General features: G+C 50.3%; 1 protein-coding gene across 1 annotated transcript in view; it reads left to right on the top strand.

Moving 5' to 3' along the window:
- LOC137562744 (intercellular adhesion molecule 5-like) overlaps positions 1–22,233 on the top strand; it is a 98,664-nt gene that overhangs the window by 29,338 nt on the left and 47,093 nt on the right. The window contains exon 2 of the mRNA XM_068274392.1: positions 12,982–13,257. Within this exon, the coding sequence (XP_068130493.1) occupies positions 12,982–13,257 (276 nt within the window). The remainder of the gene's footprint in view (positions 1–12,981; positions 13,258–22,233) is intronic.

Genomic DNA, 22,233 nt, shown 5'->3' with positions numbered 1-22,233 from the left:
CTGGAGGGGGAATCGTAATTAACATGGCCGGGACTTGTGCAGCAGCAGGATCAGCCATATACCGGCTGTATCCTGCACCCAAGTCTCCCGCGCTGATTCCTCTCATACGCCGTAGAGGATGACATGGGACAGGACAGCTGCAGGGGGCCGGTAGAAGCCCCAGGTAATTGTCAGTATTTTTTTTTCAATAATATCCACAGAACCCCTTTAAATGTGTGTAATATGAGTTTTATTTTACTAATACTCTATTTACCATTAGAGTGGTTTTGTACCACAGGGCAATGACTGTGTTCCATACCTCAGTCTGTAGGTGTCACTGTATCATTATTTACACTATACTGCGTAGTTTCTCAACCAGTGGTACATGTACCCCCAGGGGGATGCGTCCAGCAGTGGTGCTCACCGCCAGGTCATGATCACGCTTACGCGTGGATTCACGACCATTTTGACGCATTTCGCCTCGGACACGGTAAGCCGTGAATAGATTTTCAACCACGAAAATCTACTTCGGCTTCGCGTGAATGCGGACAGAAATCCGCATTCACGCTCGTGAAACCCGGCGCTGAAGTCGTGGTTTGCGGAAATGCGTCAAACTATGCGGAAGTGACACATTGCAGGCCAATCAGAGGGCCCCAGCCAGGCCCTAGCAACCAATCACAGGAGGGGAGCTATGCCCTCCCCTCCTGAATATAAAGCGGCGGCCATGATGGAAAAGCTCTGTCCTTGCTAGACTGTGGTGCTGAGAGGATTATCTCCAGGCCATTGTTGTTTGAGCAAGTGCATTTATTGTGTTAAAAACAAAGCTTTTTTTTGCTAACACTGCTCTTAGACTGTACACAGTTAGCTAGTCAGTGAGTGATTGCTGTAGTTAGTTGTAGTCAGTGTAGTGTAGTGGGAGTGTGGGAGTCTAGTGATTATTTAACTGTGTGTAGTGCAGGCAGGTTCAGTGCTGCAGTGTAGTCAGTGTAGTGGGAGTGGGGATTATCTGTGTGTAGTGCAGGCAGGCAGGTTAGTGCAGCTGCAGTGTTCACTTGCATATTCCAGTGACAGTTATACACTTGTACTATTTGCAGGCAGCCAGTCACACCGCCAGCGCCGCCACTCTCTGCCAGCGCTGTTCATTCATTCTGTCAGTGACCTTGTGCCGTGCCCAGTGCCCACTGCTCGCTCGCTGGCATATGAGCATCTCATTACACAGTGTGACATCCTTGTGTGCCCACTGCATCCTTCAGTGACCTAGTTGTATATCCAGTGCCCACTGCTGTGCCCACTGCATCCTTCAGTGACCTTGTACTGTGCCCACTGCATCCTTCAGTGACCTAGTTGTATATCCAGTGCCCACTGCTGTGCCCACTGCATCCTTCAGTGACCTTGTACTGTGCCCACTGCATCCTTCAGTGACCTACTTGTATATTCAGTGCCCACTGCTGTGCCCACTGCATCCTTCAGTGACCTTGTACTGTGCCCACTGCATCCTTCAGTGACCTAGTTGTATATCCGGTGCCCATTACTGTGCCCACTGCATCCTTCAGTGACCTTGTACTGTGCCCACTGCATCCTTCAGTGACCTTGTACTGTGCCCACTGCATCCTTCAGTGACCTTGTACTGTGCCCACTGCATTATTCAGTGACCTAGTTGTATATCCAGTGCCCACTGCTGTGCCCACTGCATTCTTCAGTGACCTTGTACTGTGACCACTGCATCCTTCAGTGACCTTGTACTGTGCCCACTGCATCCTTCAGTGACCTAGTTGTATATCCAGTGCCCACTGCTGTGCCCACTGCATCCTTCAGTGACCTTGTACTGTGCCCACTGCATCCTTCAGTGACCTAGTTGTATATCCAGTGCCCACTGCTGTGCCCACTGCATCCTTCAGTGACCTTGTACTGTGCCCACTGATCCTTCAGTGACCTAGTTGTATATCCAGTGCCCACTGCTGTGCCCACTGCATCCTTCAGTGACCTTGTACTGTGCCCACTGCATCCTTCAGTGCCGTTGTACTGTGCCTGGTGCATCCTTCAGTGACCTTGTACTGTGCCCACTGCATCCAGTGATTCATTACTAGCAACATGTCTGGCAGGGTTTCGCGGGGTGAGAGGAAAGGGAGTTCAATTGCCTCAGCCACTTCTGGGACTTCTCCACGTCCAGGGAGAGGACGCCCAGCTGTACGTGGTCGTGATGCAGCAGAAAGGGGGGCAGCAAAGCCTGGGCCGAGTCAGCGGACGCCATTGTCCAAATATTTTAAAGTTTCTGGTCCCCGTGTGGTGGTTGAGCAAATGGAACCTGACGTACTCATGGACATCATGACTTCCTCCCAGACCTCTACTGTGAGCACCACTCCAAGCAGCAGCAGCAGCAGCAGCCAACGTCCCACGCTTGTTGTGACATCCACCCCAGCACCCACTGGTCAGCAGCCCTCCCAGGATGACAGCGTTCTGTCCCTTAGTCCGGCTTTTGGGAACCTGCTGATGCAAGAAGCTCAGGACTTACTGGGGACTGATGTGGCAGAGATTGAGATCGGGCTACAATCACAAGCGTTGTTGAGTTCTGGTGATGAAGAAGAGGGGTCTGTGTCTGGGGATGTAGGGACAGAAGAGGAGGCGGGGGAGTCAGAGGAAGAGCTGGATTATGATGATGCTGCTGATGATGACGACGTTGTGGACCCTAACTATGTGCAGCCTGCTGAGTCCGTGGAAGAATGGTCAGAGGCAGAGCAGGATGACGAGTGACCTCGGCCTAGGCAAGGATATCGCCATATGTCAGGCAGGGGCAGGGGCATCGGCAGCAGTGGGCGTGGAGGAAGTAGACAGGACACTGCTTCAGCCGGCACCACCACCATGCAACCCCCGGCAACTACTACCACACATTGTTCCGCTGCACCCTCTGCTAGTGGGGGCCGCAGTAAATTAAAGTCACCAGTGTGGGATTGCTTTGAGGAATGTACTGATGACAAAAGGTATGCGGTGTGCAGGTTATGCAGCAAAAGATTGAGCCATGGGAAAAGTCTGAGCAAGATGGGTACCTCATCCCTCCAGGGCCACCTGAGAAGCCGCCACTGCCGCGAGTATGCGGACTTTAAGAGGAAGCAGGCACTGCTGGCAGGGGTTCCTGAGAGCAGAAGGCCAACCAGCGCAGCAGCATCATCCCTCCCTCAGGGTCGTGAATCCCCCACAGCAGCAGCAGTAGTAGCACGCAAGCGCTCTTCCACCTCGGCTACTCAGGAAACAGACATTGAGGCTGGCAGCCAGTGTTCGTCTCTCTCTCCTCTGTCTCCCCTGCATCCCAGCGTCGTCAGACCCTGCTGAGCGACACCTTTCAGGGTCTGACCAAGCCTCTGCCTCCAAGCCACAGGCAGATCCGCAAACTAAATGGCTTGCTGGCCTGGGCCATGGCATCACAGCTGCTTCCCTACTCCCTGGTGCAGGAGGGGAGCACCATGCGGACGCTGCTCCAATTTGGCATCCCCGAGTGGCAAGTCCCCAGTCGCCACTATTTCAGCAGGAGCGCGATCCCAGCACTCCACAAGTTTGCGGTGGAAAACGTGGCCCGTTCCCTGGACTACTCTGTGGGCAAGCGGGTCCACGTGACCATGGACTCGTGGAGTAGCAGATTTGGGACAGGTCGCTACCTGTCCTTTACGGCCCACTGGGTGACACTGATGGAAGGGAGGGAGGAGAAGAGCGCATCAGCCCAGCTAGTAGTGCCACCACGCGGGATCAGGGGGGATGCAGAAGGGTCCTGTCACGACACTCCCTCTGCACCCGGAAAGCAAGCCCGCCTCGGCAGCAGCAGCGCTAAGCCTCAGCACTGCCAAGCCCTTTTAAAATTGGTGACCCTGGGGAAGGAGAGGCTTACGGCCACCAAGGTCCTGGCCGCCCTCAGGAAGCAGGAGCAGAGGTGGCTGACCCCCAGAGGCCTGGAAGTGGGGTATGTGGCAGCCGATAACGGGGCCAACCTGGTGGCAGCAGTGCAGCAGGGAAACCTCCAGCACATCCCCTGCTTGGCCCACGTGCTCAATCTTGTGGTGCAGCGCTTCTTGCGCACCTACCAGGGGATGAGCGAGCTGCTGCAGGATGCCCGGGCGGTGGTACGCTTTTTCCGCCTGTCAGCCACTGCCTCTGCACTCTTGTCCACCTTACAGCAGCAGTATGGAAGGCCACAACACCGGATGATCATCGACATGCCAGTTCGCTGGAATTCGACTCTGGCCATGTTGGAGCGGCTGTGTCAGCACAGGCTGGCTCTTAGGGCCTACATGCTAGACCCAAGTGTCCCCAGCAACCAGCAAGTCCCCATGATTACTGCCACTCAGTGGACACTGATGCAGCAAGTATGCCTGGTGCTGAGTCCCTTCCTGGAGGCAACCAAGATGGTCAGTGAGGAGCGGGCCTCTGTGTGCCAGTGGGTGCCCTTGGTTTGTCTACTGGAGCAGGCAATGGACAATTTAATTGAGCGTGGGGATGAAGCCCTGAGGCAGTTGGAAGAACAGGAGCATATGGCAGCACAGTCCAGCTCAGAGGAGGGCTCACAGCAGGTAGTGGAAGAGTTGGAGGTCCCTAACCTGAATGAGGAGGAGGAGGAGGAGCAGAGTGCAGCAGGCGTTGTACGTGGATGGCGGTTTGAGGAGGACAACGACATGGCACAGGAAGAGGACAGGCATGCGTTATGGGACAATGGCGAGGACGAGGAAGATCTTGCTGGCAGGGCCCACTTGTTTCCCATGGCTGTGCACATGTTGCGCTGGCTTCGCAGGGACCCCCGGGTGATCCAGATGCATTCAAGGGAGGACATCTGGATTACCTTGATGCTTGATCCCCGTCTGAAGGGGAAGCTGGGAGACTTAATGACGCCATCCACCACCGAGCAACGCACAAGGGAGTTGAAGGAGGCACTTGTGCGCAGACTACTGGAAGCATTCCCCCAGCCTTCCACCCCCACTGTAACTGCTCTGCCAAGCCAGCAAGAGGTGCCTGCCATTGCCACTAGCAGCACAACAACAACCACCAGCAGCAGCAGCAGCAACTGGCGCCCTGGAGACCTGAAGAGCCTAAGCAAGAGCCTGTATGCAGTGCAGCAGCCCAGAACAGAGGTGCCCGCCACAGCATCCACCACCAACCAGTACAAGCAACGACTGACCACCATGGTGTCTGACTATATGGGGTCATCCAGTGGGCTCAATGACACCGACAGCCCCGTGGACCCCTTGGAGTACTGGGTCAAGAGACTGGACATCTGGAGCGAGCTTTCCCAGTACGCCCTGGAACTCCTATCCTGCCCTCCTTCCAGTGTCCTCTCAGAGAGATGCTTTAGTGCGGCCGGTGGCGTGGTCACAGAGAAGCGCTCTCGGCTCTCCCACGCCTCTGTGGACAAACTCACCTTCCTGAAAATCAACCAGGCTTGGGTGGAAGGTGAGTTCCTGGCCCCTATTGTCGGACACAGGGGGACATGAAGTGGCTGCTGCATGTGCTGTTGTTAACTATGCCTGCCTTTATAAAGACAGTTACTACCTGCCTAGTGCTTACCTTGGTTAATTTTTTGGTGTTATGGTACTACTACCAGTAAGTTGCCATGGTCCTCCTTCTGAGCTGCTGAACTGACCGCCCGCTTTGTCCTCCTGACTCAGTCTCTACTACACTCTGCGTTCACACTGCCCGGGTCACCGGGTGCATTTAATTTTTTGGCCAGCACTATGACGCTGTGCTACTACTACTACCACCAGTATGTTGCCATGGTCCTTCTGTGCTGCTGAACTGACCGCCCGCATTGTCCTCCTCCTCCTGACTCAGTCGCTTCCACCAATGTACTCTGTCTGCGTTATCACTGCCCGGGTCACCGGGTGCATTTAATTTTTTGGCCAGCACTATGACGCTGTGCTGCTACTACTACCACCAGTATGTTGCCATGGTCCTTCTGTGCTGCTGCAGCTGCTGAACTGAACGCCTGCTTTGTCCTCCTCCTCCTCCTCCTGACTCAGTCGCTACCACGGTACCACCAATGCACTCTGTCTGCGTTATCACTGCCCGGGTCACCAGGTGCATTTAATTTTTTGGCCAGCACTATGACGCTGTGCTGCTACTACTACCACCAGTATGTTGCCATGGTCCTTCTGTGCTGCTGCTGCTGAACTGAACGCCCGCTTTGTCCTCCTCCTCCTCCTGACTCAGTCGCTACCACGGTACCACCAATGTACTCTGTCTGCGTTATCACTGCCCGGGTCACCGGGTGCATTTAATTTTTTGGCCAGCACTATGACGCTGTGCTGCTACTACTACCACCAGTATGTTGCCATGGTCCTTCCTTCTGTGCTGCTGCTGCTGAACTGAACGCTCGCTTTGTCCTCCTCCTGACTCAGTCGCTACCACGGTACCACCAATGCACTCTGTCTGCGTTATCACTGCCCGGGTCACCGGGTGCATTTAATTTTTTGGCCAGCACTATGACGCTGTGCTGCTACTACTACCACCAGTATGTTGCCATGGTCCTTCTGTGCTGCTGAATTGACCGCCGGCATGGTCCTCCTCCTCCTGACTCACTCGCTTCCACCAATGTACTCTGTCTGCGTTCACACTGCCCGGGTCACCGGGTGCATTTAATTTTTTGGCCAGCACTATGACGCTGTGCTGCTACTACTACTATCAGTATGTTGCCGTGGTCCTTCTGTGCTGCTGAACTGACTGCCCGCATAGTCCTTCTCCTGACTCAGTCGCTACCACCAATGCACTCTGCGTTCACACTGCCCGTGTCCACTGACAACTCTGCTGCGATGTCATTGCTAATTGCTGCAAAAAAAAACAAAAAAAAAATTACAAAAACCTCTCTGGGGCCTTTTTGGCGTCAGCCACTCATCCTCCTCCAGCGGTACCTTCGCCGCCAAGTGCCATTGGAACTCGCCTTCACCTCTTTGACTGCTTAACGCGTATATCCCTTTTTAAAACCACTAATACCAATTAATTGCCCCATTTAAAGTGTTGATTTCACTTTAAAATCCATTTTCTCTAGAAAAAAAATTTTTGGGGGAATTTTTTATGTTGAAGTTATGTTGCCCCTTATCACCTCGATAATCCATGCAATTTGGGGGATTGTAGCATGTATGGGGGCTTTGTTATTAACGTTTAAAGAAAATCCGCCTCCGGGCGGGAATCCACGCGTGATTACGCCATTCACGGCAGAAAATCCGCGTGGTTGCGTGGACGCGGACGAAAATCCGCATGCGGTGGGGCCGAATGCGGATTTTTTTTTTGCAACCACGCGGATTGCCGAATTCGTGGATGAGGCACATCCGAGCATCCCTGGCGTCCAGGGAGTTCTTGTGTTTAACATAGTTAATAAAGTATAATAAATGAGTTTTAGAAATCCTATATAAATAACAACACCAAATTATTATTTTGGCTAATTGGAAGCTATAGGAAATGCTTGGAAACCGTTTCGAGACAATTACCTTACTTTGTACTACTATTAAATATATTTGTGTCAAGGGGTAATTGAGATAATTGCTGCTATATCAAGGGGTACTTGTCAAGCATAGACCTTCCAAAAGGAGTGATACATACCAAAATAACGTTGAGAAACACTGCTGTACTGTACATGAGTGTCTTCTCTAGTTCTAGGCTTCAATTCGCTTAGCGTTACCAATTGTCTTACCAAAGGAGCGGCAAGAAATACGGTTTTATCGGTTGTGGTATTTTTTCCTGTACATTTTTTATAAATATGCGGCATTCCTGCAGAAAACTAAAAAAAGCAGGGCCGGCGCTACCATTAAGGCAAAGGAGGCAGCTGCCCCAGGGCCCCAGAGCTTGTAGGGGCCCCCAGTGGCTACAAGAGGAAAATTTTTTTTTCAAAATCGGCCTTATAGTTTTTGAGAAAATCGATTTTAAAGTTTCAAAGGAAAAAAAAACACATTTAAAAACCTGCCGACTTTAATGGTTAATAGCAAATCCACCTTAAATGCTAGAAACCCTAAATTTGCAGGGTATGTTAAGGAGATCATTAGGAATAAGAGGAAAAAACAATTTTTCAAAAAGATCTTATAGTTTTTGAGAAAATCGAATTTAAAGTTTCGAAGGAAAAAAAGTATACTTTTAAATGCAGTAAATGTCACTTTTAGTAGCAAACCTAACGGTAGTGTAATTTTACATGCATCAAACGAAAGCGCAATAAATTTCCTGACGGGGTTTCCAGGGGGTCTATACGCAGCCGCAGCGCTTTGGCCAGGGATTGCTATACAGTCGCAATATGGCTGTATGAAGATCCTGGCATGTTTTCCTATTTTCCCAATTTTTTTTTTTTTTTTATGTTTAGAGTGTGGGAATTTAAAAAAAAAATTGTAGGGTCCCCCCTCCTGAAACTTTTTAACCCCTTGTCCCCCATGCAGGCTGGGATAGCCAGAATGTGGAGCTCCGACCGATTGGGGCTTCACACCCTGACTATACCAGCTGCAAAAAAGGTCCCTTAATGCCGATTTTTGTTCCGGGGTATATGTTGGGGGGGGGGCCCAGGTTTATTTTGCCCTGGGGCCCCATTGTTGCTTAAACCGGCCCTGAAAAAAAGGGTGTGTGTGCATTTAATAATTAACACAAATGTATTGCCTACATCTAGCTGTCTATTTCATTTCACTGTCAGGTTTTAACAAGAAAGATTGAGGCCTCATTTACAGTGGGAGGTTGCGTTTGTAATGCAACGTTAAAGTCACAACGCAGCATTACAACGCAACGCAAAAAAAAGGTGGTAACGCAAATTAACACTGCGTTACCGTCCCATACAACAGCTATAGTGAAGCATACAGGTAATGAAATGTATGCTTTCCTGTACCTGGTAATGTGTGAGTTTAGAGGTAACACACTGCACTGGACTTACAATAACGCCACACATTACAATGCGATGCTAACGTTGCACTGTGAACGTCCCATAGGATGAGCATTGCACTGCGGTAAGCTCCGTTATAAGAGTTTATAATGCAGCTCCGCAATGTCCCATTATGAATAAGGCATGAGACACAGAGCAGGGACAAGGTCCTCCAGCACCCAAGGCTGAGACACCAAAGTGCGCCCCTCCATCCCTCCCACCCCAGCTGTCACACACTGATTGCTATTAGACTAAGAGGGCCACAGGGCCCACAACCTCCCCAACACCTTAATATCTAGTTATCTGGCTTGCAGTCACTGCTATGTATCCCCTTTTCTTATTTCTTTCTGCTTTATACACAATTAGGAATGACAGCTGAATGAATTGTGCGCCACCCTCCTACACTGCGCCCTGAGGCTGGAGCCTCTCCAGCCTATGCCTCGGCCCGGCCCTGCTGAGACATATGCAAGGATTTTAGTTGATTTATATTTTTTTAACTAAAAATTGATCCAAAGTATAGACTGGACTGAATGGAAAATCTAGGTCAATCAGGGGCGGAGCAGGAGTGGCAATAGATCGACGGGATATAGCGTTGCACTGAATCGAACAGTGCAATGCTGTGGTTCAATTGGTTTTCTACTGATTCCCTGCTGGAATATGTTTGTGCAGTGTATGGGAGGAGTCGATTCCTGTCAGGGAGGAATTGATTGTATTGCCAACTTTTGGTGTTGCAAAAACGGTGCCACACACGCTAAATACACATACATGGAGTTTCACCGTCTTGTCACTTTGGGGCAGGGTGAGCTGATTAACGGATCGCCCTGTTGCCACTCAAATTCTGGACGGCATTAATTACTATTCTACTTTCGGAGTCATAGCAACTTGGAAGGAGAAGTAATTTGGGGTCTGTCACCCGAATTACACTGCTGTGCGACCATAGACATAATAACAATATGTCTATGGTGGTGGCGCTCAGGTCAGGCACAACGTGGGTGAAGAGAGCATGCTGAAATTGCCCGCCTTGCTAAATATCTCCTCCTCCTACCCAGAAATCACTGCATTTCAATGTTTTACTCAGTAAAATACTGTAATTTTCAGCATCTTACGCTTGGATATTAACAAACACTTTTAATTTTTTTTTACTGAACTATACCGCCATTCGGCAATATATTGTATTGTAAAAAAAAAAATACATTTTACCGCAACCAATTATTTACTACAAGGAAAAAATTACTAAACAGGTCTTAGTGAATTGTAGCCCTTGAGTTGATATTCAATTCTGGTGAGTGCTGCTAAGGACTGCCAGCATAAGTACTCGTTCACATCAATTAGCGCAGATGGCTGTGCGAATGGAACCCGTGTAGAAATTGTGGCTACGGCTGCTCCAGAGCTGGCTAAATTGCCGCTGTGGTAGGCGTTGGAGTTCCACCATACTATAGCGGAACTCCGGCTTTAAACTTTAACAGCAGGAGTGGCATCGGAAAGGTAATTTGGGGACCTATTACATAGCAGCTATGGCGGAAACTGTTAAATTGCGACTATGGTGGGTGCCAGAATTCCACTATACTGTATGCTATACTTTTGCATCAGAAGTGTCCAGGGAAGGTAATTTGGCCACCAGTTAAATTGTGGCTATTGTGGTGAAGGTTAGTGTTAGGTTGTAGGTAGGTAGAAGTTAGTGTTAGATGTAGGTGGGGAGGGGTTAGTGTTAGGTATTGGGGGAGAGGATAGTGTTAGACATAGGTAAGGGATGGGGTAAGGTAAAAGTTAGGTTACAGTATGTGATAGTAGAATATCGGTAAAGTTAAAGAAGCTACTATCACATCAGTTTTTCCTGTTTAAACTCGCAACTTTTTTAAAAAAAATTTAAAAGCACGCACACCAGGTGGCAGCAGTGAAAGCTACCGCAATCAGCACTACTTCTCTCCTGTCACTTACAGAGTTCCCAGTGAGTGTCTCTGCTTGCAGTAATCTGGACTTTGTGTGGAAGAGGCAGGACCCAGTACAGTCTAGCAGAAATCGGGGACTGTTGGGCCCTATGAACTTGGTTTTTCTGACCACAATACACAACAAGTCTGCCTACCATCACTGCCTGCACAACCTTGTTCAACCACTTGAGGACCGCAGTGTTAGGCCCGGTTCACATTAGCGGTGGCCGTCCGGAATCGCCGTGCCGGAGCCGGACCGCTTGCAGAACGGACGGAACGGACGCACGGCAATAGCAATGAAAGCCTATGCGTCCGTTCACATGCGTCCGTTCTGCCGGACCAGAGCCGGACCGGATCCGGACCGGATCCGGACTCCGGCGTCCGTTCCAACATGCGCTATTTTTTGGTCCGGCTCCTCCGGCAGCCGTATCCGGAGCGGAGCCGGACTGCACCATCCGGCCAATACAAAGCAATGAGAGCCGGAGAGCGCACAACACACTGGCTACAAAAACCGGACGTTCTATCCCACTTCCTATGCATTTTGGATGGGGACCACATGGGCCCAGCGTTCAAAGAGTGGGGCAGCAGCGATTTCATGCTGGAGCTCGTTTTGGCAGCAACATGTCTGATGTCTGATAATGAGGAGGCGAACAACAGGAAGGAGAGAATTCCCAGGTTTACGAGTAAAAAATGCCTGGATCCATGGTCCCAACTGCAGTCTCTGTATCCACGGATGGTCTCCACACGTCCACCTGTCTCCAACAGTGACCCCAGACCCTTCTGCTGACCTCCCAGACCCCAGGTATTTACAGGATGTTATCTCCTTAAGAAACCGGATCTGGACCGCAACCGTGTTCACACCGCACGGAAACCGGATGCAAACGGACCGGATCCGGACCGGATCCGGATAGGAACCGTACGGATCAGGTCCGGTCCGGCTCCGGTGCGGTCCGGACATCCGGTGCGGTTTTGACAAAACCGCAAGTGTGAACGGGGCCTTACAGTAACTTGTACCATGTAGTGTGGAAGAATGTATTTTTACACTTTCTCCATGGAAATGCTAATAGTGTTTTAAGTTAAACACTGGAGTGTTTAAATGATTTAAACAGAATCTGTTTATCATATTATGACATGTTTATCTGTTTGACAAGAAAATAGGGTTTTGGCAAAAAAGTGTAGTTTTGACTAATGTGGTCCATTTTGCACATAATCTGAGGTGTTGTGCTACTTGTGTGTGGTGGTGTGAAAATTGTGTGAAGTGTTTTAAAACATTTAAAAAAAAAACGGTGCTTAAGCAATTGTAAAAAACTGTAACTGCAAAACGGTGAATGGATTTAATGTAACACTGTCAAGGTTAGGGTTAGGCACCATCAGGGGAGATTTAGGGTTAGGCACCACCAGGGGAGATTTAGGGTTAGGCACCACCAGGGGGTGCTTAGGGTTAGGCACCTCCAGGGGGGTGGTTAGGGCTAGGCACCACCAGGGGGGTCTTAGAGTTAGGCACCACCAGGGGGATGCTTAGGGTTAGGCACCTCCAGGGGGAAGGTTGGGGTTAGGCACCACCAGGGCTGTGGTTAGGGTTAGGCACCACCAGGGGGGTGGCTAGGGTTAGGCACCACCAGGGGTGTCTTAGGGTTAGGCACCACCAGGGGGGTCTTAGGGGGGGTGGATAGGGTTAGGCACCACCGGGGGGGGGGGTTAGGGGTTAGGGATAGGTACAGAGAGGGTTCTGTGTGTTTACGCTAAATAACGATAATGCTTTAACGCTAAATAACGATAAGGCTTTAATGTTAAATAGCGATAAGCGACAAACAGATTAGCGGCAACACTATGCGCCATTATTCGCAGGCGCCATTTTCAGATGGATCCCTAACCACCTGCTGGCTGTAGCGGCCTCCCGGAAGGGGAGAAAAGTGTGTGTGTTTGTGTGTGCATGTGTGTGCATGGGTGTGCGTGCATGCGTGTGTGTGTGTGTGTGTGTGTGTGTGTGCACACACGTGTGTGTGTGTATGTGTGCATGTGTGTTTGTGTGTGTGTGTGTGCATGTATATGTGTGTGCGTGTGTTCGTGTGTGTGTGCACACGTGTGTGTATGTGTGTTTGTGTGTGCGTGCGTGTGCATGTGTGTATGTGTGTGTGTGTGTGCACGTGTGTGTTGAAATGCAACATCCAGTCACAACATCTTATTGACAAAATGTCTTTCTCGCCTCAGGTACTCTGCCAGTCCCTGTTATTAAGTTTCAAGAAAAGATCTATGAAGATGAAAGTACAGATATCATCTGTACACTGCCCTACAATGGCACTCTGAATGCTACATTAACCGTTAAAGGCAATGGGACAGTCTATCCTTGTAAACCCTCCTACAACAAAGAGAACCACACTAGTGTCACATGCACTGTGGAGGTGACTACAAACATGCATGAGATGGAGTTCACCTGCGAAGCTGAATTTAAAACACAAAGCGCACCTCAGAAGATGCACCTTCAAAGTAAGATATCATTTCTGTATTACTGTCACACTGATGGCTAAATTACAGAGTCACCCTAATAGAATGCAGTAAAAAAAAGGTATGTAAGTTTAAACTCTTCACCCTATCATACAAAGCTCTACGTAAGTTGTCACCCCCTAACATTTCCTCACTAATCCAGATACCATCCCTCCCGGAACCTTCGCTTCTCCCAGGAGACACTCCTGTCATCTAGCTTAGTCACTTCCTCTCACTCTCACGTCCAGGACTTCTCACGAGCAGTGGTGCTCAACAGAGCTCGAATATTCGAGTAGCTCGAATATTCGAGCTCTTTTTCAGCTATTCGAGCTCGGTATTCGAGCTCCGAATAGCTGGAGATATTCGAATGGGCTATTCGAGTGAACTCGAATAGCACATTCACTATTCGCGCTATTCGAGCTAACAGCGCTATTCGAGCTCGAATACCGAGCTCGAATAGCGTCATAGCCCAGATTGAGGTCCTCAGAGCCAATCAGAGGGCTCCCAGGCCCTCTGACGGCAGCCAATCACTGAGGGGGACCCTGGCTAGCCCCTACCCTATAAATAGCGGCCGCCATGTTCGGTTTTTCCGTCCTTGCCTGACTTTGTACAGAGAGAGATCTGCTCCTTTGTGCTTTGGCTTAGCAAGAGCTTTATTGTGGTCATTCACCTAGCGTTTTTGCTCACATACACCTCCTATATACACCTATATTGTTGTTAGTTAGATAGACATTGTATTTTAGTTAGTACTAGCTTGTGTGTTACTAGAGAGCCAGCTGCTGCAGGCAAGCTTACACAACTTTAGGCCTCAGGGCCTGCCTGTGTGGGCAGCTCAGCTGTTCTCTCCTGTCCTCTGTTAGTTTATCTCTCATCTATACCAGTATTTCTGCTGTCCTTTACTAGCTACTGAGTGATTGTATTTTGTATTGTAGTTATATAACTGTACTAGGACACTCACTGTCACTGTTTGTTCATAGCTCCTGCGTGTGACCGTGTGTGTGTGCGTGCACTGTAGTGTACACACACTCTATTTCCTTCTGATTACTGATTAATTATTGTAATTTCTAGTTGTACTTACTGTTACTACTTACTGTACTAGGGAGGGACACTCAGTCACTGTTCATAGGCTAGCTCCTGCGTGTGTGTGCGTGTGCACTGTCTGTACACACACTCTATTTCCTTGTGATTACTACTGAATCTGATTATTGTAATTTCTACTAGTTGTACTTCCTGACTGTTACTACTTACTTACTGTACTAGGGTAGGGACACTCACTCAGTCACTGTTCATAGGCTAGCTCCTGCGCGTGTGTGCACTCACTGTCTGTAGTGTACACACACTCTATTTCCTTGTGATTACTACTGATTATTGTAATTTCTAGTTGTACTTCCTGACTGTTACTACTTACTTACTGTACTAGGGACACTCACTCAGTCACTGTTCATAGGCTAGCTCCTGCGCGTGTGTGCGCGTGCGTGCACTCACTGTCTGTAGTGTACACACACTCTATTTCCTTGTGATTACTACTGATTATTGTAATTTCTAGTTAGTGTACTAGGGGACACACTCACTGTTCACTGTTCACACTTACTGATTACCGATTATTGTATTTTGTATTTGTACTGGACTAATCAGTTAGCGATCTAATCACTTAGTGATTAGTGTCACCTCACCCACCAACCCACTCCATTAAAGTACCCCACTTTTCACCCGCCCTTTTAAAAAACTTTTGTGTTTACGCCCAAAACATCTAAGATGTCTGGAAGTGGCAGCCAGCGCGGTTTGGGCAAGGGGAAGGGCAGCAAGGGAATCAGGAGGAGAGGGAGCAGCATTGTGGCAAGCCGCGGCCGCGCCACCATGCACAGTTCCGCAGCAGCAGCAGCAGCGTCAGTGGCTAACATTCCTCCTATAGCGACTGGCCGTGGACGCCTTGGGCGCCGCCCAGCAGGAGCATCTGCAACTCACGCTGCAGAGACACAGCAGCAGCAGCGTGTAGCACCTGCTCCAATTTTCCTCCAGCCGGGTCGGAAACGTCCCATTGAGGAAAAGGATGCAGACACTGTGGTGCAACTGATGACGGAGGATGAGCAGCCCGCCATCAGCACTGCATCCGAGGCCTCCACCCTCACCACCACCACCACCACCCCTGTTCGCAGCAGCCACCCAGCAGAGCCTGGGGAGGAGGCCAGTTCACCGTCACTCGCCGACCTGTCATTCAGCAGTCTTTTGACCCCAGGCATCATGAGTAAATTGTCTGCTGTTGTTGGCGATCTTGAGGAGGAGATGCTGATGGGCACTTTGGGGGAGGAGGGATTGGACAGCAAGACTGTGGCGACAGTCAAGCAGCCCATCCATGCATCAGGAGAGGAGTTTGGGGGGTCATCATCCCAGCAGGACATGTTTCAGGAGGGGGAGGATGATGATGACACGGTGGCAGACAAAGACTGGGTGCCACCAGCTCCAGGGGATGTCGTCATCAGCAGCTCTGAGGAGGAGGAGGATGCGCTTGTGGGCCTTGCAAGGAGGTGCATCATTGCAAGCATTGGCAGCAGTAGGCAGGTCCCACAGCCTGCTGGTGTCTCAGGCTCAGCAGCAGCAGCAGCATCTGCCAGTACCACCACCAGCTGCACCCAAGCCCCCGCCCCACCCACCACAGGGAGACAGGCAGCAGCGGCTCCAGGCCGTAGGGGGTTGTTTTTGTCACCAATCTGGCGATTTTTCACCATGCCCACAGTGTAAAGCAAGTACGCCACTTGCAACCACTGTCAGCGGAAGTTGAGCAGAGGTGCAGACCCCTTAAAGTTCAGCACCAGCTCTCTCATCAACCACCTTGCTGCGAAACATTTCCACCAGCATGAGGAGTTCCAGAGGCTGAAGGCATCTGGTGCTGGCAGTGGCACCACACCCATCACTGCACAGCCTTCAGCAGCAGCAGCAGCAGCAACAGTAGCCACCCGCCCTCCTGCTCCTCCAGCAGCACCAGCAGGAGTGCGGAAACGCACTGCTCCTCCCCCCTCTGCAACTCCTGCCGCCGACACTGAGGCCTGTTCTGGCAGCCAGTCCTCAGTGGCCTCCTCTGCTGTGTCCGCTGATTCCCGTGCCAGCAAAAGGCCACGCCAGAGCCTTTTGAGCGAGTACTTCCAGGGGGTGGTTAGGGCTCTGCCTCCCAGCAGCCGTCGCGTGTGGCAGCTGAACGGCTTGCTGGCACGGGCCATGTGCTCCCAACTCCTGCCGTACACGCTCGTGCAGGAGGGGAGCGACATGCGTGCGCTGCTTGCTTGTGCAGCCTCAGACTGGCAGCTCCCCAGCAGACACTTCTTCGCCCGCAAGGCCATTCCTGCACTGCACCGCTTTGTGATGGCCAATGTGGAGCGAGGGCTGGAGCACGCGGTTGGTGAAAGGGTCCACGTCACCATGGACTCCTGGAGCAGCCGCTTCGGGACAGGCCGCTACCTGTCCTTCACTGTCCACTGGGTCAGCTTGGTGGAAGGGGGTGAGGATGGGAGAGCAGTAGGCATGGTCGGAAAATTCCGCGGAATTATTAGTTCCGTGATTCCGGTCGGAATTAATAATTCCGATTTTGTTAGTCGGAACGGAATTTCTATATATCTCAAACGGAATTCCGCGGAAATTTATAAATCCGATGGAATTTTCCAGAATCACATCAAAATTTTCTCCCTCTCCCTCTCCCTCTCCCTCCTCCTCCTCCTCCTCCTCCTCCTCCTCCTCCTCCTCCTCCTCCTCCTCCTCCTCCTCCTCCTCCTCCATCCATCCATCCATCCATCCATCCTCTTATATCATCCAGTAGGGAATTGCAGATTTTCAAAACAGTGTTTTTCAAAAAGTACCAATCCTTAATCATGCTACTTTTTCTATTGAATTGATCATAATGGTAGTATGGTTTATGCTCGGACAGCTTTACCATGTAGTGTAGTTCATGGTCTAGAGGTTAAAACAGATACCTACTAACTACTAGACACTGCATACTGGGTTCAAATCCCAGCTACGGTATATAAGCATGCTTTTCAAAAAGTACCAATCCTTAATCATGCTACTTTTTCTATTGAATTGATCATAATGGTAGTATGGTTTATGCTAGGACAGCTTTACCATGTAGTGTGGTTCATGGTCTAGAGGTTAAGACAGATACCTACTAGACACTGCATACAGGGTTCAAATCCCAGCTATGGTATATAAGCATGCTTTTCAAAAAGTACCAATCCTTAATCATGCTACTTTTTCTATTGCATTGATCATAATGGTAGTATGGTTTATGCTAGGACAGCTTTACCATGTAGTGTGGTTCATGGTCTAGAGGTTAAGACAGATACCTACTAGCTACTACACACTGCATACTGGGTTCAAATCCCAGCTGTGGTATATAAGCATGCTTTTCAAAAAGTACTAATCCTTAAAGGGAACCAGAGAGGAAGCACCCTTGTGTATTTTACCATGTATATCAGTAAGAACATTAGAGAAAACACTTACCATGCTCTCTGTTTCGTCCTACTCCTCACTGCTAAAAGTGTCTGTTAACAGCAGTCACAAGAATCCCAGACTGAGCAATTAAATCTGGCTTTGCTGGGAATGATTATTGCTGAGTCATTATAGCAAAGCCACAAGGGGGCAGGCTTGGGCTTGAAATAACACCACAGAAGACAGACTTAGCTATAATCTTTCTGTAGCAAAGCTAGACGGAGCAGCCTGACTTCTCAGTCGGGGATTCTTATCAGACGTGATAACAGTCAGATTACACAGAGAACAATGAAACAAAGGGCAGATTAGGTGTTTACTGTCATGTTCCCACTGATTTATAAGGTAAAATACAAGAGGGTGCTTCATCTCTGGTTCTCTTTAATCATGCTACTTTTTCTATTGCATTGATCATAATGGTAGTATGGTTTATGCTAGGACAGCTTTACCATGTAGTGTGGTTCATGGTCTAGAGGTTAAGACAGATACCTACTACACACTGCATCCTGGGTTCAAATCCCAGCTATGGTATATAAGCTGTTTTGAAAATCTGCAATTCCCTACTGGGTGATATAAGAGGATGGATGGAGAAGGAGGAGCAGCTGTGGTATATAAGCATGCTTTTAAAAAAGTACCAATCCTTAATCATGCTACTTTTTCTATTGCATTGAGGAGGAGGAGGAGGAGGAGGAGGAGGAGGAGCTGTGGTATATAAGCATGCTTTTGAAAAAGTACCAATCCTTAATCATGCTACTTTTTCTATTGCGAGGAGGAGGAGGAGGAGGAGGAGGAGGAGGAGCTGTAGTATATAAGCATGCTTTTCAAAAAGTACCAATCCTTAATCATGGTACTTTTTCTATTGCGAGGAGGAGGAGGAGGAGGAGGAGGAGGGAGAGAGAGAGAGATATTTTAAAATTTTCTGACGGAATTCCGTGTATCTCGGAATTCCGCGGAACGGCTCAGGAATTCCCTCGGAATGAAACGGTAGCGGAATTTCGGTAGTGGCGGTATGCGGAATTACCACGGAATCGGAAATTGGCTATTCCGACCATGCCTAGAGAGCAGCAGCGGGCACAGCAGCAGCAGCAACACAGTGGGTGGTGCCACCCCGCAGGGTCAGGGGAACTGCAGCAGGTTCCTCCGATCCTCTGCCATCCTCCGGCACACCTGGCCAAACCCCCCGCCTCAGCAGCAGCGTGAAGGCCCGCCACTGCCAAGCGCTGCTGCACTTGGTCAGCCTTGGGAAGACCAAACTGACGGCAACCCATGTGTTGGCCAAACTCCAGGAGCAGGAGAGGATTTGGCTGACCCCCAGAGGCCTCAGAGTCGGAGAGGTGGTGGCCGACAATGGGGCCAATCTGGTTGCCGCAATTGACAGGGGAAACCTGACCCACATCCCCTGTCTTGCCCACGTGCTGAACCTGGTGGTGCAGAAGTTCTTGCGCACCTACCAGGGGATGGGCGAACTGCTGGAAACGGCAAGGAACGTTGTGCGTCACTTCCGGCGCTCGGCTGCAGCCTGTAGAGCCTGGAAGACATGCAAAAGGAGCTGGAGCTGCCACGCCATCGGCTGATCCTTGACGTTCCGACTCGCTGGAACTCCACTCTGGCGATGTTGGAGTGTCTGGTTGAACAGAAGCACGCTGTCAACCAGTACCTTGCCCAGGCCACTGTTTCCGCCGCCCAGAGAAGGGACAGGACCAGCAACATCCCGTCCATCGTCCCCGATGATGACTGGAGGCACATGCAGCAGGTGTGCTCAGTGCTGGCTCCCTTTCTGCAGGCCACTAACATGGTGAGCAGGGACCATGCTATGGTCTGCGAGTGGGTGCCCCTGGTTTGTCTGCTGAACAGGGCCCTCGATGCTTTGCTGGAACAGGGAGCGGCAGCCTTGGACCAGCAGGAGCGTCATGCAGCTGCACAGTCCACCTCTGAGGGGGAGGAGGAGGAGGACTTGGTGGAGGTCCCTGACCTTGCTGCTGATGAGGGGGATCAGCACAGCGCAGCTGAGTTGGTGCGGGGGTGGAGAGAGGATGAGGCGGCAGAGGAGGAGGATGAGGACAGCACTGCCGTCGATGTGCCAGCACACGTGGCCCGCCTCTTCCCAATGCCTGCGCAAGGACCCCAGGGTGATCCAGATGAAGCAGAGGGAGGACATCTGGATCAGCATGATGTTGGACCCACGCCTCAAGGGGAAGTTGAGCCAGTTCCTGCCGCCTGCAGGAGGAGACCCAGCGCAACAAATAAGGAGCTTGCAGCAGGCCCTTGTTGAGCGCTTGGAGGAAGCCTTCCCCCAGCCTTCCACCCCCACTGTCCAGCCAGCACAGAGGCAGCAGCAGGTGCCTGCATCCAGCAGCAAGCGCCCCACAGACCTGCTGTCTCTCAGCAACGAGCTCTACAGGACTGTAGAGGCTCCGGCAGCAGTGACTAGAGAGGAGGTGCATGCAGCAGCATCCTCCTCCGGTCACAGCCAGCGCCTGACCCGAATGGTGGCTGACTACATGGGGTCCTACAGCGGGCTTGACAGCGATGCCCCTGTTGATCCCATGGAGTATTGGGTCAAGCGCCTGGAGATCTGGAGCGAGCTGGCGCAGTACGCCCTGGAAGTGCTGTCCTGCCCCCCTTCCAGCGTGCTGTCCGAGCGCTGCTTCAGTGCAGCTGGTGGCGTGGTCACCGAGAAACGCTCACGTCTGTCTCACAAGTCTGTGGACAGACTGATGTTTCTCAAGATGAACCAGGCGTGGGTGGAAGGCGAGTTCCTGGCCCCTGTTGTCGGCGAGAGGGGGACATGAACTGAAGAACCATCGTTAATGTGCCTTACCACCCTTTACCACCTCCTGGCTCCTGCTCACTAAGCCAGCCTGGTTCACTTTGACTATTACGTCGCCTGCAGCCACACATTTTACACCTACAGTGGGCTGCTGTGTACTGCCCTTCTGCTGTCTGTCTGTGTTTCCCACTGCCAGGGTACACAGAATCACCTTCTGCTGCCACTCTGCCACCAGCTATTACGTCAAACAATAGCTATATCTGTCTGTGTAATTTGTTGTAAAAACAAAACAAATAAACCATTAAAAAAAAAAAAAGTTAAATTTTTCTGAGGTGCCCGGGTTGAAAACTGTGTTGTCCCTGTTGTGTATTGGACACGATGTGGGCTGCACGACCGCTGTCTGGGACCTCCTGCTGTGTTTATTTACAGCCCTGGTATCACCGCTAGGTACCAGGGCTATTATGTCACGCTGCCTACCTACCTGCTGCCACACTCACACTACTCCTCCATTCCTCCTGCTGCTGCTGCTGCTGCTGTCTGTCTGTGTTTCCCACTGCCAGGGTACACAGAATTTCCTTCTGCTGCCACTCTGCCACCAGCTATTACGTCAAACAATAGTTGCTCACATTACTCCTCCATTCCTCCTGCTGCTGTTGCTGTCTGTCTGTGTTTCCCACTGCCAGGGTACACAGAATTACCTTCTGCTGCCACTCTGCCACCAGCTATTACGTCAAACAATAGCTATATCTGTCTGTGTAATTTGTTGTAAAAACAAAACAAATAAACCATTAAAAAAAAAAAAAAAAAAGGTTTAATTTTTCTGAGGTGCCCGGGTTGAAAACTGTGTTGTCCCAGTTGTGTATTGGACACAATGTGGGCTGCACGACCGCTGTCTGGGACCTCCTGCTGTGTTTATTTACAGCCCTGGTATCACCGCTAGGTACCAGGGCTATTATGTCACGCTGCCTACCTACCTGCTGCCACACTCACACTACTCCTCCATTCCTCCTGCTGCTGCTGCTGTCTGTCTGTGTTTCCCACTGCCAGGGTACACAGAATTTCCTTCTGCTGCCACTCTGCCACCAGCTATTACGTCAAACAATAGTTGCTCACATTACTCCTCCATTCCTCCTGCTGCTGCTGCTGTCTGTCTGTGTTTCCCACTGCCAGGGTACACAGAATTACCTTCTGCTGCCACTCTGCCACCAGCTATCACGTCAAACAATAGCTATATCTGTCTGTGTAATTTGTTGTAAAAACAAAACAAATAAACCATTAAAAAAAAAAAAGGTTTAATTTTTCTGAGGTGCCCGGGTTGAAAACTGTATTGTCCCAGTTGTGTATTGGACACGATGTGGGCTGCACGACCGCTGTCTGGGACCTCCTGCTGTGTTTATTTACAGCCCTGGTATCACCGCTAGGTACCAGGGCTATTATGTCACGCTGCCTGCCTCATTGACTGCCTGCTGCCACACACTCATCATCCTCCTCCTGCTGCTGAATTTACCTCCTGCTGTCTGTGTGTTTCCACTGCCAGGGAGCACATACAATGGCGCTTCCAACATGCGTGCGCAACCAGCTATTTATTACGCTCAAAAATAGCTGAATTTCTTTACAAAAAATATATAAAAGAGAAATAAGTGAAGAAGAAGAAGACGATATAGAAAAAGAAGGAGAAGAAGAAGATGAAGAAGATGAAGAAGATGAAGAAGAAGATGAAGAAGATGATGAAGATG

The sequence above is a fragment of the Hyperolius riggenbachi genome, chromosome 3 (genome assembly GCF_040937935.1).
Source record: "Hyperolius riggenbachi isolate aHypRig1 chromosome 3, aHypRig1.pri, whole genome shotgun sequence".
Lineage (NCBI taxonomy): Eukaryota > Metazoa > Chordata > Amphibia > Anura > Hyperoliidae > Hyperolius > Hyperolius riggenbachi.
This window is presented reverse-complemented; position numbering and strand designations above follow the sequence as displayed.